General features: G+C 50.2%; 1 protein-coding gene across 9 annotated transcripts; it reads left to right on the top strand.

The window, feature by feature from the left end:
- Window positions 1–42: 42 nt before the first annotated feature.
- Window positions 43–17,215, top strand: Ldlrad1 (low density lipoprotein receptor class A domain containing 1). 9 transcript variants are annotated; one of them, XM_039111136.2, is made up of 8 exons: window positions 354–4,082; window positions 8,025–8,106; window positions 8,211–8,313; window positions 8,648–8,698; window positions 11,394–11,519; window positions 13,684–13,821; window positions 14,697–14,825; window positions 16,029–17,215. In XM_039111136.2, the coding sequence occupies exons 1-8, from the start codon at window positions 4,042–4,044 to the stop codon at window positions 16,175–16,177; spliced, it is 819 nt and encodes a 272-aa protein (XP_038967064.1). In that variant the 5' UTR covers window positions 354–4,041; the 3' UTR covers window positions 16,178–17,215. The 9 variants fall into 9 exon arrangements, with proteins under 9 accessions (XP_063117391.1, XP_038967064.1, XP_063117392.1 ...); XM_039111143.2 differs by lacking the exon at window positions 354–4,082 and adding an exon at window positions 8,884–9,021 and having other exon boundaries at window positions 7,952–8,116; window positions 8,644–8,698; XM_039111145.2 differs by lacking the exon at window positions 354–4,082 and adding an exon at window positions 8,884–9,025 and having other exon boundaries at window positions 7,953–8,116; window positions 8,644–8,698.
- The last annotated feature ends 481 nt before the right edge of the window (window positions 17,216–17,696 follow it).

The raw sequence follows: 17,696 nt of genomic DNA on the forward strand, positions 1-17,696 counted from the left end.
AAGGGCCTTCTCGGGAGAGGCATTGGTGTGATTTTCTAAAGTGTGTGTGTGTGTGTGTGTGTGTGTGTGTGTGTGTGTGTGTGGGGTGTGTATGGTGTGTATGGTGTGGTGTGGTGTGTGTGTATGGTGTGTGTGTGGTGTGTGTGGTGTATGTGGTGTGTGTGTGGTGTGTGTGTGTGTGTGTGGTGTGTATGGTGTGTGTGTGGTGTGGTGTGTGTGTGTGGTGTGTATGGTGTGTATGGTGTGGTGTGGTGTGTGTGTATGGTGTGTGTGTGTGTGTGTGTGTGGTGTTATGTGGTGTGTGTATGGTGTGTGAGTATGGTATGTGTGTATGGTGTGTGTGTATGTGTGTGTGGTGTGTATGTGTATGGTGTGTGTGTATGTGTGTTTGTGTGGTGTGTATGTGTATGGTGTGTGTGTATGTGTGTGGTGTATGTGTGTATGGTGTGTGTGGTGGTGTGTGTGTGGTGTGTATGTGTATGGTGTGTGTGTATGTGTGTGGTGTGTGTGTGGTGTGTGTGTGTGTGTGTGTGTGTGTGGTGTGTGTGGTGTGTGTGTGTGTGTGTGTGTGTGTGTGTGTGTGTGTGTGTGTGTGCTGGATGTGAGGAACATTTGCATGCCACAGCATGTGTAGAGAGATCAGTTCTTTCCCTTACCAGTTGAGATGGGTCCTCTCCTCATATTTTTGCTGCTGCACTGTGTACTCCAGGGTGGCTGACCTGAGAGCTTCTGGCATATTCCAGGAACTCAAATGACAAATTTGGGTTGTTGGGCTTTTGAAGCTAATGCTTTGGCCCCTCAGCCATCTCTCCTGAAGTCCCATTTGATGCAGTTTTTGCACAGCTTAGATTTGCAAGAATTTTTCCAAAGGAACTGTTTGACCTCTTTAAAATCACATCAAGGTATTTTTAGAGAAAATGGCATTTTAACATTAGACATTCATTCTCCTGTGCTGTAGACTTAGGTACAGATTTGACTTGGTAGAAACTGACATTTGTTGCCCTTCCTTTACCATCAGTGATAGAGAATTATTATTGATTTTTAGCTGTTTATTTCCGGTATGCCAGTGTTTTGCCTGTATGTGCACACGTGTGTGCCTGCTGCACACAGCAGTCAGAAGAGGATCTCATCCCTCAGAACTGGGTTTATAGGGACTTGTGAGCTGCCATGTGGGAGCTGGGAATGAACTTCAGTCTGGTCGACCGGCCAGTGCTCTTAGTGCTGAGGCAGCTCCCACCCTAGTACTAGAGATTGAGAACAACGGCAGCACCAGAGGCCGTCTTCTACTGCGTCTTGATGTGGTTCTGCATCACCACACAGGGAATGTTAAACCTTTGCTAACCACCATCGTTGATCTCAGAGCTGGGTGGCGCTGCAGTGGGAGTCTCACTGGAAGGCCTCACACACTGTGGTGCAGTTGTCAAGCTTCTCTAAGTCAAGAAGATACAGCTGACAGCTAAGAAGCAGGGACACTGGTCACAAAATATAGGCTTTGTTTATAAGATAGTGTGTCTAGATTTGGAAGACAGCAGGCCGAGGGCCAATTCTCAACACATGAGCCTTTCGTGGGTGTTTTCCCTCTGAGCCTGAGTAAGCCTGGAGGACTTCGAGAGCACTTGGGAGCACCACTAATTTCAGGAGGAAGCAGTGACCGGCTTCAGCCTGGAGGGAAGTTGGGGGGGGAAGCTAGGGAAGTTGCAGGGAACAGTGTTCTCGCAGTGGGGACAGCAGACCTAAGCTGAGGGACCCAGAGCTGGGACTGCAGATTGTTCAGCAGCCTAAGCTAGGACGTAGATGTGAATATTAAAAGGCCTCGCTAAGCCTCCATCCTGCACAGAATGGAGAGTCATTGCAAAGAAGTGAAGCCCCAGGGTCTCGTTGGAGAATGGGTCCCAGAATGATTCTGAGACAGCAATGTGGAACAGCCTGGGAATGGGAGCAAATGCAGAGACGGCCATAGCTTGGCCCCACTGTTGGGTTTATACTGTAGGCCAAACCCAGGGCCTCACTCATACTAGGTAAGTGCTCTACAGTAGAGCTCTATCCAGCCTTGGATTTCTGAGGCAGCCTCTGTGTAGCTCAGTCAAGCCTGCCTCAGCTCCCGAGTGCTGGGATTACTTACGGGTGTGTACTTTGCTCCATACTAGTTTTTATTAAGTGGACTGCGGTCCTGTTCTCTTTACTCACATTGTTTAGACCTTATTCCCCACAGTGTTGTAAGTCTAGGACCCTGCATTGTGGTCACAACCCAGATCAGCAGTTCTCAACCTGTGGGTCACAGCCTTCTGGTGGTGGCACATCAGATGACCTGCGTATCCGAGATTTATATCACGATTCATAACAGTAACAAAACGACAGTTAGGAAATAGCAACCAAATGATTTTATGATTAGGGATCCACAACATGAGAAACCATAGGGAAGGGTCGCAGCATCAGGCTGAGAACCACTGCTCTAAGTGAGGCCAAACAAAAGACTGAGCCAAGATCCAACCATGAACTGCTTCCTGTTGGACTGAGTCTTCAAGCTACATTGTCACACAACCAGTCGGCTTAACCACTGTCTAAGGTTGCACATTCTCAGAGCAGGCTCCCTCAGCTGCCCTGGAGCCCTCCCCCAGGCTTCAAGTTGCTAAGCTTCCCGTTTGAGTACCCTCAGCTCCTTTCCCTTTAATCTTTCCTTAACTATTTGTTCTACATTAGTCTGGGTTTAAGGTGTGGCCTGCAATAAAGGCTGAGGCACTGGAGACTGCATTGTGTTCTGTGGAGAGCTGACTTCTGAGGCACAGCCCCTACCGTACTTGAAATTCCTAATTATGAAAACCATTTTCATATTTCACTGCTAAGTGCCCTTCCTATGCTGTGAGTAACTGTCCTGTTTAGAACAGGGATGTTCTTTTTGGGAGAGCATGTGTGTGTATGCATGTACCCCCAGTGTATCCATGTGTGGAGGTCAGAGGTCAGCATCAGTCTCCTCCTATGTTGCTGTCCACCTTATTTTTAAGACTGAATCTCTCACTGAACATGGAGTACAAGAATTTGGCTAAACTGGCTGGCCAAGCCCCTGAAGTCCTTTTTGCCTCCCCACTGCTGGAATTACAGGCCTGCAGCCCTACTTCCCCTACTTTTTATTTAGATGCTGGGGATCCAAACCTAGATCCTCATGCAGATTACCTACTGAGCTATCTCCCCAGACCCCTAGGACCGGGATTCTTACCTTCTGCACCACAGAGCTTTTGGAGATCTTATGGAGTCCTTGGACCCCTCTCAGAATTATGATTTCATATGTAGAACACTAAATATGAAGGATTATAAGGAAACTAACATAGTGCTAATCAAAGTGTTTTCAGAACTTTGATGTAGTTATATATGTGTATATATATATATATATATATATATATATATATATATATATATATACATTCACCCAGAACATCAAAGGGTAGTTGTAACACTTCTTTGATCTCAGTATTTTTTTATTACTATTAATTAACATCTACTGCAGTGTGGACTCTGCTGGTGATGATGTCACAGGCCTGCTATACTCCAGTTCAAATCTAGTGAACACTTGAATTAGCTTTTTCCCCAACCAAGTTCACCTAATCCCCGCCCGAGGGTGGTCTGAGTTTGACGTATTAGGAGGAAGTTGTTTTAGTTTGCTTGCTGGGTTCAGGTTATCGACCGACCCGACTCACTGCATCTGCGTGAGCTTTCTACACCTGAACTGTTTGCAGTGTTAGCCGCAATTGAGGGCTTGGGTAGAAAGGAGTCAGGAACTGATTGGAAAAGAAGGATTTCATCAGAAGCTCGTGGTAGTGATGCTTTCCCTGGGGCAACATGCCTCTTAAGTTCATAATGTTCAACTGCATGGACTCTAATAAAATTTGCAACATCTGAATGAAGCAAGTACCTAATTAGATAATTCACAATAGGCTTTGCTTTTAGAAGACTTGTATCTCACAGGATCTTGTCTTCAGTCTTCTTTCTCAGCTTAGCTATTTTGGTGGCTGAAGAATCCTTCTAACACCCCTGCAAGGAGAGCAGATGGACCAGACCCTCTCCATCTTGACAGTACAGTCTGGGAGGTAGGTTGTGTGTGTGTGTGTGTGTGTGTGTGTGTGTGTGTGTGTGTGTGTGTGTGTGTGTGAAGTGCTGTAATTCTAGGGCTGTGGAAAGTACCTGGGGGGGGCAATAAATGCTGAGATGGGGGTCAGGCCATTCTTCTAGACAGTTCGATGCTCTGGGGCCCCTGTAATTGGGGTACCCATTTAGTTAGATGCTTCTAACGCTGTGCCTAGCTCTCAAGAACATCTCTCTGCCTGGAGACAGACTTATTCCATTCTGCCCCCATTGTTTTGATGAGACAACTGAGGCTAAGATTGGTGCTGCCTTCTTAGATAGTAACTTGATAGTGAAAAGGAAAACTGGGGCTGTCTGACTCAAGGCAGGTGTCCTATGTCCAGTGGGTCTCTCCTGGCTTCAGCAAATTAAGATGTGGCCAGAAGCTAAAGAAGGAAAGGCAAGGGAGGTATGATACCCAAGGCTCCCTGGAAGGAGGCAGACTCAGAAAGGTAGAGGAAACCTACAGAACTCCTCAAGCAGATAACCAAGCACAAGCCAGCCAGCCCATATGGCAGGCTGCTGAGATGAGCGTTGGTGGTTCGTACCTGTTACTCTGTCATTAGGGAGCTGCGGCAGGTAGGTCACCATTCAAGGGGAGTCCTACACCTCCCAGAAGAGGGATCCTTCTCTGGCCTTTACAGGCACTAGGCACACACATGGTGCACAGACAAACATCCATGCAGACAAAACACACACACAATAAACAAACAAATCATAAATAATGTTTTTTAAAGGAACAAAGGGACTGGAGAGATGGTTCATTGGTTAAGAGCACTTGCTGCTCTTGCAGAAGATGTTCAGTTCCCAATACTCATGCATCCTATAACTCCAGGGGATTTCACACTCTTTTCTGGCCTCTAAGGCACTGCAAACATCTGGCACACACACACACACACACACACACACACACACACACACACACACACACACAAATAGTCATTAAAAAGAGGGAGAGGAGAGGTAGAGGGAATCCACAGCCAAAGCAGTAGCTGTCCAGCACCAGTATCACGTTACAGAACTTCAGGATTATCCATCTACTAATGAACACCATACTGGGTCCTACCCTACTACGTCTGCAGCAGCATGGACATCCATAGCAACCTCTTGACCTCCTCAGGCTAATAGCAACAGCGTGGAGGTCTTCAGCAAGTATTTCTACAACGCCTTCGAACATTGTAGAATAGGGTTCAGCTTTCATAGTTTTCTGAGCACCGATGAGCTGTTGCTTAGGGCCAGGTAACTGAGATACCCTGCTTGCCCTGGGGTAAAGCGGGCTTTCCATTCTGCTGGCCCTTTTGGACTCAACCTGCTTGAGTCCCATTGCCTGGCTGGCAGCCAGCCCATCCCAATGGCCTACACCTCAACTACAGGAAGAAAGGACCCAGAAAGGAAGAAAGATTTTTATTTCCCTGCCTCTGGGCCCCTGCTGTGGACATAGCCTGCCTTTTAAATCCTGAGTGATTGTGCCATCATCAAGTGATGCTGAGACTGTATGGGGTGGAGCCCCAGAAAAATATATCTTCCTATAGAACAGAAAGACTCATGAGTCAATAAGGGAAAAAAAAAGCACTTGTTGAAAATTGAGCAGCCTATGAGCAGTGAACAAGCAGTCCACTAGAGGCGAAAATCCTCCAGATGGTGCATTCTTAAAAGCCAACAGTGGAGGGAGGGGCCTTCAGGCTCTGGTCTGTAGTCTGAAATGAGGCCTGCCTGTGGGAAGGAGTATCAGGATGGTTCAGCCAGCTGAGCTGCAACCCTAGCTCTGTCCTTCAGATGACAGCCTTGAGCAAAATGCCTTTAGACCTGTTCCCTCATTTGAAAAATGGCGATGGGATGGCCTGTATCCTATTGGGGAAGACAAGGTGGGTTAACTTACAGAAAGCAAACCACACAGCAGACAGGGACAGTAGTAAGCGCTCAGAAAAATGGTACCCTTGGAGCAGTGGGAGAATAACCAGACGTAAGTCAAACAATCACCTTGTCACAGGAGCCAGCCCGGCAGATGTTGGAAGACCTCTGGGTTTCGAGGGCTGAGGAAAGGGTCTCTTACCGTTTACACAGTGCTGACTAGCCTTGAAGAGCAGCTTTACAGCACCTGAGACATCGCAGCTGCCTACAGTAGGACTGGAGGGGCAAGAGGCCAAGCACATATACTAAGATGATCCGTAGGACCCCTGCTGCCCTTCCTTCAAGGGTTCCTGGCAGAGCCCTGGAGAAATGGGATTCTTCCAGTCAGACATGGCTATACCTGCATTGAAGGAGTCCAAAGGAGGAGGCATCGAACAGGATGAGGAGTATCCTGATAAAGGAACACAAAGCTGATGTATCAGAATGTAGTTCATATCTGTCGTCGCAGTACTTGGGAGACAGAGGCAGGAGGATTGCCATGACTTGGAAACAATCTTGAACAATAAAAACAAGAGTAACAGCAATATGTACATACAAACCTATGTACGTACATACATACATGCAATCATGCATGCATGCATACATACATACATATAAAGGGACACTAAAGAATCAACAGTCCATGGAAGTCGAAGACCAAAGGGCATGTGTTGGTCCAGGAATGCATTCTACTCTCCACTCTGACATCCATGGTAGGCATTACTAATCAATCATAGACCCTGACCTCAACATCCTTTTGAAATCATGTTCCTCATGGTCTCTACTGTAGTTGGCACAAAAGAAGAAATCTAGGTAGCACCTTTAGTTTATTTTCGTCCCCTTCGGCCTTTTCCTTTTCATGGCTTACCAGCCTGACTTGCAACTGCCATTGGCCTCCCTTTGCCTCCCACAGGCCAGTGAAGCTAGGGATAAGGGGATCGCCAGCAGACTCATCCAATGGCTGGCAGCATGGGCTAAGTGCTCCAGTTCCCTCAGGTGCATCTTCCCCAGTGTCCCCAAATGCCTCACAGAATCTAGGTGCTGCCCCATATCAGTGAGCAGTGTCTTCTTCACCCCAGCTCCCTCACTCCATACCAGCATGTCCGGGATCCTTCCCTTTGAGACCCACTGACTTCTATTCTTGTCAGAGGGCCAAGCTCTGAGAAACCTGCACTCAAGCACCCCTGCATCTTCATGCCTGTGAAGGGAAGGGTCTTTCCTGAGCCATTGGCAAGGCCCTTGTAAGAACCAATGCTTAGCTTGCCCAGCCCACTGACTACCTATGGTCTTCAACCTCCATGGTTTGGCATTTATTTCCCACCGCAAGAGAAATGGCCCAGCAGGGGAATCTCTGATGGGAACGCCTGGACACATGGAGGTAGGTACTACCCTTGGGGTGGGCCTCGGAGCATCCATACCTGCTTCCAGGACCTCTGTCTCCTCCACAGACTGCATTGCTAAGGACTCTGCTCCATGCTGGGATAGAAGGTATTCTGGAAAGCAGCTAGCGCCCACCCAGATACCATCTCGAAAACGTTAAAAAATGTACCTCTCTATGCTTTTAACAATGCTAATGTCTATGCCTCTCTTTTATTTATTAATGTATGTATGTAGGGGGAGGGGTGCGCGCATGCGTGTATGGAGTCAGGACAACTTTGTGGAGTAGGCGTTCTCCTTGCACCTGTACCTGGGACTGGAAAGAAGGTGCTCAGGCACCTTTACCCACTGAACCATCCTGCTGGCCCTCAGAAGTACATATCCTTCTGGCTTAGATCACCTACTTAATGAACGTCCATCAGTGAGAAAAGGAACTTGGCCTTCTAGCCACTGAACCAAGACTCATGGCACTTCTGCCTGTGGCTTCCTTCTGCCGGGGGAGGGTGTATGTGTGGGTGGGGGTGGGGGATGGGGTGGGTTGGGATGGGGTGGGGGTGGAGGTGGGGGTGGGGGTACCTGAGTCTGTTGGTGCAGAGGAGGAAAAGCGTGCTAAAGCCCTGGTTCATCTCTCCCACGTATAGCGTGACTCGAAGCACAAACAGCAGCTTGTCATCTGTGGAATGGGAAGTGTCCCTGTCCAACTGCAACCTAGGGAGACACTTGGTAGGAGCAGGTACACCTGTCCTTTCCTCCGTGCATGCGCATGTGGGAGGTAGCCTGGGAGGAGAGTCCCTGGCAAAGCCTGTTGCTGTCCTTCCCTCCCCCAGGCTGCCCCTGGTGACAAGGCAGAGGACTCTACACTGAGCTCTCCTTGTTCCACAACAGTTCCTGGAGATGAGTGTTGGAGCCATGAACAAAATCTGCCCACAGGTAAATGCTGCCTGAGCCTGAACTGACTCTTGACCCAGGGGGCCATCCTGGAGATGGAAAGGGCTCTGGGGAGGGGGACCCTAGGACCTATGGCCACATTCACCTGCCCTGGAGACTCATTCCAAGTGAGAGTCAGGAGCGCTGAGTGGCAGCACCGAACACCTAGAGGTGTTAGGACACTGCCCCAGGAGGACCTGCCTGAGTCAATTTGGAGGATGAAGGAGTAGTGGGTACTGGGCAGAAGCCGCCCTACTGTACCGGGTGGGAAAGTGTGGAAACACGAAGCAGGCAGGATAAGTTTGCCCAGCCCTCTTCTGGTCTCTTGGGCAGGCAGATGCCGAGAGCAACATGACCACTGGAAGGAAAACCCGCCCTGGAGGTGAAGGTAAGGACAGAGGTGGGGGTCAAGCTCTGAGCTGTGATCCCTTCCTGGGAAACTACCCTGATGCTGGGCATAGAGTCCGAGGCTACCTTTCTTCTACCCCAGTGTGGGTGGTGATGTCTGCTCCCAGCTTCCTGGTCTGCCATACCAACAGTCATTCGCTGGATAGAACTGTTCATTCTCTCCAGCTACTAGCATTTTCTGAGTGCCTACTATGTGCCTTTTGCCTGCTGGCCTACCACGCTGAACCTGTAACACCAAGGACCTCCGAATCAACCTCTGGACCCCATGCCTGATCCGGACGCTTCTGCTGATCATGAGACAGAGTGGGTCAGGACCCCAGCTGTACTTTCTATGTCTCCCCAGCTCCTGTGCAGCCAGGACCTTTGTGTCTCCCAGGGCCCACAGTTGATCGAGGAGGAAACAGATAGGCGCAAAGCATGGCTGTAACGGGTCTGCCTCCGCTCCCCGGAGCTGCAGATCTTGGTTTCAGGACAACCCTGGGTGGGTGGGGTACAAGAAGCAGCTGAAGCTAGGAGAGGTCGGGCAATCAGGCCAAGGTAATATGGCACCGGGGAGAAGGCCCCTGGTTGCCAAGCTTTAGGGTCATGCTCCATGCTGGTGGCTATTCCTGAGTTCAGTGTGGCTATAGGTGTGCTTTTTCTTCCTTTGCCCTGGGTGGGCAGTTTCCGAAGTTTCTGGCTTTAAAGTGGGCATCTCCACCAGGGCAAGACCTCTCTGGAGGTCTGCCCCTCCAGTCTTGCCTACAACCCCACCTTGCATACCATATATTCTGCACAAATATTTGAGGATCAACCATTCAGCTGGCTCTGCTGCCAATGTCAACACCATCTCCCTGGTGACCCAAGTTTACTCTGTGTTGCTGACCACAAAGAAACAACCCACCAGGCTTCTGGGAGTATAGGTTTTGATGTATACTGCACTTCCTGTAGGCTCCTTGCTGTCTTCTCTACCAACCCACACCCACACACCTTCATCCACACCAGCCACCCACCACGCCTCTCCCCCGCAAGCCCTCTCCCTGGAAGGCCTGCTCTTTGAGGCCTCTGCCCCACCCCACCTTATAAACCAGCCGGTTTTCCTGAGGTCCCTAAGTCACCAGGAGCTCCTCAGAGTCCTGTTCACACCTTTCCAGCCACCTTTCGGGCACAGTTCTTGCTGACAGGGGACTGGAAACTTGAGTGTCGTGAATTAAATGACCCAAATCAGGATCCTCCCCTTGTCTTCTGTATCTCTAGTTTGCATACTTGCACATGCATGTGTACCCCCCCCCCACACACACACACATGCAGCACCAGTGAGAGCCTCAGAACATAAGAGCGCAAGGGATGAATCAAAGCTACCTCTGCCCTTCTGTGGCTGGACACAGGGGACTTAATCCCTACCCTCCTTCCTATTCAACCACGTCTCCAAGTGAGGCTGAGAACTCTCTGAGAGGATTGGAAGCTACTGTGTCACCTTCTACAGAGCAAGGTGCCCATGAGGCCCAAGGATAAAACTGCTTTGCTTCATTTTGCTACACACCCTTTTTTTTTTTTTTTTTTTTTTTTTTGGTTCTTTTTTTTCGGAGCTGGGGACCGAACCCAGGGCCTTGCGCTTCCTAGGCAAGCGCTCTACCACTGAGCTAAATCCCCAGCCCCAGTGCTACACACCCTTAATCCTAGCACTTGGGACGTGAAAGCAGGCGGATCTCCGTGAGTTCAAGGCCAGGCTGAACACAGTGAGTTAGGATAGCCAGAGCTAGATAGGCAGAGACTCTATCTTGAAAAACATAAGAAACAAAGGGAATTAGGGGAGCACAAGTCTAGAGTATGGGACATCTGCCAGCTTCTCCTTAACTGCTGTCTCTGCCATGCCTAGAGTTTGTGGCATTTGGTAGTCGCACAACAAATTCTTAGCTCACACTTAGCACCTACTGTTTCAGAATAATCATTCAGCTAACCAGCCCCCAGCAAACCACAGTAACTCTCCCCGTCCCGGCTTAGCCCTCGAGGAGGCTGAGACCCAGCAAAGCAAATGCCCACGGTTCTGGGGGGTACTAGAACAGATGATAGGCCGGAGGTGAGCAAAGGCTCTGGCTTTTGGCATCAAACAGAACAGGGGTGACCCGGATGTTTGTTTCTTGGAACCTCGGTTTGTCATCTACAAAGGTCAAGTCACAGCCAGTCCATGGTGGCAGGGAGCTCAAGGAGCTGGAAGGGGCTGGTCATATCAGACCCGCAATGGAAAGAGGAGAGGGGTGAATGCAGAGACTGTCTGCTGCTCGGACTCTCCACTTCCGCAGTCCAGCATCCATTTAGGGAATAGTATTGCCCACTTCAATGAGTACAATCAGGATAATCCTTCCCCCCTCCCCTCTGCTTCCCAACCCAACCCCCCCATCCCATTCCCACGAAAGCATGCTCTGAGACTGCTCTGGGTACACAGATGTCCACTGTCCTATGCCCCTGATCATGAGGATAGGCTAGGAAGGACATGAAGGAGAGATACCCTGTATGAAGCAGAGGCTAGCCCCTAATGGCATTTGGTGATGGTGGAGGACAGGCAGGACCAGAGAGTGTCATGGAAGGCTTAGGAATGCTTCCTCTCGCCCTAGTACTCCCTCACTAGGGAGGGCTGCCTGCACCTGGGATCTTGGGGGGATCCCTGCACCTCTTCATTGTCTTCCCCTCCACAGGCTGTGGCCCCCTCTGCTACTCACGCCGCGGGGCCTGCCTTTCTGTCTTCCTGCTGCTTCTGCTGGCCATGCTTGCCGCCTTGCTCTTGATCGTCACCATCCTGGGACATCCACAGCGCACACCAGGTCAGGGGGCAAGAAGGAGGCTTGGAGGCTCAGGGAGACGGGAGCCCCAGCCCTGCCTGGCTTCTTCCTGAGTGACTTGAGTGGTTCCTTAAGGTGCATGCAGAGGTACCTGTCAGTGTGTGGTTACAAGGCTGAGAGGCTATTTGTGTACATATCCTTGTCATGCGCTATTTTAATTTTTTTATTTCATCTTTATAAAGTTTATGTTTATGTGTATGGGTGTTTTTCCTGCACATATATGTCTATGCCACATGTGTGCTTGGTGCCCAGGGGTGACAGAAGATGATGTCAAACCCCTTGGAACTGTACTTACAGATGGTTAGGAGTATCCATATGGGTGTTGGAAATTGAACCCAGGTCCTCTGGAAGAGCAACAAATGCTCTTGACCACTGACTGAACCGCCTCTCCAGTCCCAGCATGATCTATTGAGAGGTCCTGGTTTTGATGTTTCTTCCTCTAAGAAATTCTCTCTGACCCCTGAGCTGGGCTAGGAGCTTCCTTTCAGTTCCCACAGCCACTGCATTTCTTATTCTCCAGGCCTGGCCAGCCTGGTTAGTACTTTCAACTACCCATCAGGCTGGGCCCAGAAGTTCCCTGCAGTCTGACCTCAGTGCTGAGCTGCCCAGTGCAGTCCCCACCCTCAGGGAGCAGTTCAGAGAACTCTATGAGTTTGATCCAATAAACACTCGGGCCTAATGGGAGACCAGGAGTCTGGAGCCAGGGCTCTCCTCCCATCAGTGTGGTGGGAGTTAGGGTGAGGAGCACCATGGGAGGTGGAATAGACTTGAAGTGAGAAGGGAAAGCAGGGATTGGTTAGCAAAGAGTGTAAGGGATAGCATCCAGCATAGGGACCAGTGTGTGTGGAGTTCCTATGGTGGAAGGAAGCATACGGAGAAGGAGAGATGGCAAGAAGACAGTGGGAGAGTAACAGAGGAAGGGAGTGAGGGAGTGGGCTCAGTGCCTAGGGCCTCAGGAGCTGCCCTTGGGAGGGAGGTCATATGCCAGGAGCTTAGAGAGAGGTCCCATCCTTCGAAGAACTAGCTTTCTGAGAGAGGGCTCCATGGCCAGGCAGGGCTGCTGTAAGGGACGAGGAAGAGGAAAGGTGAAATCATAGCAGAAGGGGGAGTTGCAGCCATAGACCTGTGTATGCACATGTGTGTGAGTGCCCGTGTGCATGCAATGCACATGCCTGCTTGCTTGTGTTCACTTGTGTGTGTGTGTGTGTGTGTGTGTGTGTGTGTGTGTGTGTGTGTGAATGCCTGTATGTGTGCAGGTGCCTGCCTGCCTGCGCGTACATTAATGCACATGTCGGTGTGTCTGTGAACGTGTGTCAGTGCATGTTCGAGTGTCTGTGTGTGCATCTGTTGCTGTATGCATGTGCACGAAGGTACAGGTGTGTGCATGTGAGTACACATGAATGTGTTCATTTTCCTGTGTGCATCTGTGACAATGTGTATATCTAAGGGTGCCTCTTATGACTAGCTGCGGTAGCTCTGGGAATGGAGACATGACTCCTACTGGCTCAAATACACTTGCACATGTGTCCATAGGCACAGCCTATGACCTCCATCTCCTTAAGTCAGTTTCTCCTTTAAATCTTGTGGCCACCTTTAAGGGTGAGCTTAAGGGTAACATTTCTTATGAGTACTTGGAGGAACAATAAAAAAAATTATGGAAGTTTGCTGACTGTTAAGGTATACCCAGCCAGAAGGGATTATGACATGCAGTCCCCAGACAGCCAAATATACAGCTTCCAACAAGCTAACCTGTTCCAGGAGATCCATCATTAAATCTGTATGATGCTGTCCTTAGTGCTTCCTGTGTGACCAAACCACCCTGCACAGCCTGTGAGCCAGTGTCTAAAACAACCATGTTTCCCAACATGCCACCTACCTCTGGGGCTAGGCTATGACCTCTATTTTGAGGACAAAGGACCTTAGGCTATAGAAGGCCAGGTCACCTGTGCCTGTCATGCTGTGGCATAGGCAGAGTGGCAGCTTCAAGTCCACATATGCCTTGGAGTTCAGAGCCTCTCCACTGCCCGAGGCCCTCTAGGAGCTCAAAGGGGCTCCCTGAGGGACCTAGTGCAGTGCCCACCTTGCCCACCCCAGGGCTGCCTGTATGAGTTCTACCTTCACTCTAGGGTCTCTCTTGCCCCTACAGAGCCTCACTCTTGTGTGACACTGGCCAACAGGACGGGGTTCTTGTGCCATGACCGAAGGTACTGCATCCCGGCCCATGCCGTGTGTGATGGCATCCGCACCTGTCCTCATGGTGAGGACGAGGCTGAGAACTTGTGTCGTGAGTACCCCTCAATCCCATACCCCTCTTCATCCCCATAACCACATTAACTCCCCTTGCAGCTCTGTGGACTATCCCTAGGTACCACCTCCATGTCCTCATGCCCATGGTACCTCAGCCCAGACCTTCTGCTACAAGGGTAGGGAACACTGCACCTCAAATCCGTGAGAGCTGGACTCTAAAGAACCCTTTAACCCAAATCCAAGAGTTGCTGTGTGCATGGCAATCCCAGCACTTGGAAGGTGGGTGCAGATGATCAGGGGTTCGAGGTCATTCATTTCAAGTTTCAGGCCAGCCTCCTTAAATGAGACCCTGCCTCAACAACAAAAAGTGTCACCAGGTCCATACTCTAGCTCCTATCCTATGAGCTACTCCAGAAAGCCAAGAGAGACTGCCCAGCCTCTGCTTAAGTGTTTCTAGGATGGCGAGCTCACTACCTGAGGCTGGCCTGGGTTTGTGTGAATCTGGGTCACCCTGTCCACTCCCTGACGTAGATGCTACTTTGGAATTCTGGGGCCCTTGTGTAAGAAATCTGGTTTTACCTGCTATGTTCTGATGAGCAGAGGCTTCTTGTGGGGGACTTGACCCTAGATTGAAGGTAGCAGGCTAGCAGAGGGGGGACTTACGCATGAGTATGCACACAATGCTGAGTGTGGGGACATACAAGGGGTGCTCTCAGGGACCCTTGTAATCCCACAAATGTATAGAGTAAGAACACTCCACTCTTTGGAACCAACCTCCTTCCTGGAAGACCTCCTATGCCCTTTCCAGAATGAATGGGGAGACCCTGTAGTATGACAGGTGATTCAGCTGCAGGTGGCCAAGATACTGAGGTCAGAGGTGAATTTTGTCCTGCCCCATTTGTCTCTCTATAGGAGATTTGCCCAAGAGCCTCCCCAGCTTCCTCCTGACCACCTGTGGAAACCCAGACTCCTGGATCTACTCAGACCAGAAATGTGATGGCACCAACAACTGTGGGGACTGCTCAGATGAGCTGAGCCCAGGTGGGGGCTGGGCACAGGTGGGCAGTGGCCAAGGGCATGGGCTGAGCGGGAATCCCCATGGTCCCCTACATGTCCCTGAATCCTGGGAAGAACATTTCCACTGTGGAGTAAACGACGTCCTTAGACATCCTCACACTCTTCCCCAGCACTGGGGAGATGCTCGGTGAGGCACTGCTGCACAGCATGAGAGGCCAAACCCCTCCCCGTGGTAAAGAGAGAGAACCGACCACGGGTTCCTAACTTCCACATGCTGTGCGTGCACCACGTCAGGGAGGTAGGGTCTAAAGATGCAGCTCAGCTGGTAGTGTGTCTGCCTAGTGTGCACAAGGCCTGGGTTGGTTCTCAGCACTGCAGAAATGAGGTATGGTGGTACATTTCTATAACCCCAGCACTCTGAGAGTAGAGGCAGAGGAGTCAAAACTTCAAGGTCATCTTTGGCTCCATAGTTGAAGGCCAGCCTGGGACTGTCTCAAAAGACGAAAGGTAAAGGACCATCAAGGAAGACACTGTAGACCTTATGCCTCCACACAAGTGCCCATATACGTGTCCATACCTTCACATGTGTACATGTCTGTATGGCATGCATGCACGCACATTCTATGCCTGGTGTTAAATTAACAAACATGTTCTGGGCACTGCTGAGGTGACCTGTACCAGATTCTGGAAGGGAGAGTCAGGAGTCAGACCCATCCCCAGGACTACACCATGCTGGTGCCAAGAGGAAACACCCGGACATTGTAGAATCTACCAGACACCTTAGAAAAGACATCACAGAACAGGACATAGAGAACAGAGGCCAACAGTCGGGGCTGGTGTGTAAAGAGGAATGGGGGATCCACGGATACAGGACAGAGGGTAGAAAAGGGAGGCACCCCCAGAGCATCCAAGGGATCGCTGTATCAGGAGTGAGAGCTGAGCAGAAAGGTAAACTGGGTGGTGCAGCGTCTCCGCATCCATTGATCCCCGAGCGCTGTCTTGTTTCCTTTACCCAACAGTTGAGCAGATGGGTGCTGAGGCTTAGCCGGGCGAGCAGGTCACACAGCCTGTGTATGAGTTGTGCAGCTGCAATTCTCTCTGCTGCTGCTGCAGGGGAGCCCACACAGTCACCCCACACTAGGGGTACAGGAGCTATGCGTGTTGCAGATCTTGCCTGGAGAGCCCAGGATCGACGGCTGTTTATCCCGCTGGCTCTTGTCTCCACAGTGACTGCGTGCCCACCCTGTGGCCCTGGGTGGTGGTATTGCACTCCAACTGTGTTCAGGTACTGCAGCTGTGTCCCGAGGGTCCTGTGCCGGGACGGAGTGCAGCACTGCTCTGACTGGTCCGATGAGTACTCCTGTCCTGGACCCTGAGTGAGCCTCATGGTCTGGGTCAGCATGGAAGCTGGCACCCGGAACCTTAGACCGGAGCACCGAAGCCTACACCACAAGGGCAGGAAGAAACCTTTGTCATCCACCAGTGGCACCTAGCCCCCATGGTCTCTGAACAGGAATTCAAGTGTCTCAGCCTCCACCTGAGCACTTCCAATGACACGGAGCTCACCACCATGTTAGGCAGATTCTAACAAAGATGAGGCGGCCTCCTCCATCACTTTAGGCCTGTCAATGAGACCACAGGAGAAATGCTCCTTGACTCCAGGGCAGACTTGAAGTCCCAATCTTGTCATTCCTGGAAGAGACAAATGTGTGGCTTAAATACCAAGTGAGTTTAGCCCTGTGGGTAGAAAACAAAGCACACACATTTACCACCATTCGGTGCCTAAGGCAGGAACTCAAGGCCCCTGGAGCTTCTTGCCCAACTCACCAGCAGCCCCGACTGATCACATGAGGTTGCACATGGCACTTGGGACCTGGAATCTTTCTAGTTTCCCAGTATCCTAGAGGCTTGTGGCTGTGGAGTAGAAGACCCAGAGACAGTGCAGCTTAGAAGAACCCCTCTATGCCTTTAGTCTTAGCCTCTGCCTTGCTTCACCCCACAATTGCCTGCAGGTTTATATTTTGGTCCTGCAGCCAGGACCTATATACCTTGCATATCTTCTAGCTTTACAACACCCACCCAGGCAAGGATGGGTGTGCTCATTAGACAGATGAGGAAACAGAGGCCTAGGGGATGACTTGCCCAGGGTATACTCTGGAACTGGGACTCAAAGTCAGTCTGCAGAACTCTGACCTCAGGGTCTTCCCCACTATTAATGGGGAAGAGAGATGGGCTAGAGAGATGGCTCAGCAGTTAAGAGCCATGGCTGCTCTTCCAGAGGTCCTGAGTTCAATACCCAGCAACCACATGGTGGCTCACAACCATCTGTAATAGGATCTGATGCCCTCTTTGGGTATGTCTGAAGACAGCTACAGTGTGCTTATATAAATAAAAAAATAAATATTTAAAAAAAAGAATAGAGTCATACCTTGGTGGGGGTTGGGGTGTGTGGGGAGGGTGATGAATATTAAAGAGGTAGCTTAAGGGACCAAAAGTATCTTGTCCTTATCCTTAAAGACAGACTTGGGATCTGGCTATGGAGGCCCCTGTTAGAAAAGACAGAGACCGGGGTTGGGGATTTAGCTCAGTGGTAGAGCGCTTGCCTAGCAAGCGCAAGACCCTGGGTTCGGTCCCCAGCTCCGAAAAAAAGAAAAAAGAAAAAAAAAAAAAAAAAGAAAAGACAGAGACAGCCCCTAGAAATGAACAGAGCTGGTTTTCTACGTTAGAATCTTGGAGGTTTGAAAATGGCATGCAAGGAGCAGCTGGGCCCTGGCCATTCATTTGTTCTTTCACCACGTGTGTATTTCTTCAGCCATTTCTTTCTTTCTTTCTTTTTTTTTTTTAAGATCTATTTTTTTCTTTTTCTTTTTTTTTTTCCTTCGGAGCTGGGGAGAG

This window comes from Rattus norvegicus, chromosome 5, assembly GCF_036323735.1.
Source record: "Rattus norvegicus strain BN/NHsdMcwi chromosome 5, GRCr8, whole genome shotgun sequence".
Lineage (NCBI taxonomy): Eukaryota > Metazoa > Chordata > Mammalia > Rodentia > Muridae > Rattus > Rattus norvegicus.

Bases quoted from the DNA above. Each gene is read 5' to 3' on its own strand.
- Ldlrad1 (XM_039111136.2), top strand. From the start codon at position 4,042: ATGGACCAGACCCTCTCCATCTTGACAGTACAGTCTGGGAG. The intron at 4,083-8,024 runs GTAGGTTGTGTG...TCCCACGTATAG, and splicing joins TTGACAGTACAGTCTGGGAG to CGTGACTCGAAGCACAAACA. The intron at 8,107-8,210 runs GTAGGAGCAGGT...TCCCTCCCCCAG, and splicing joins GCAACCTAGGGAGACACTTG to GCTGCCCCTGGTGACAAGGC.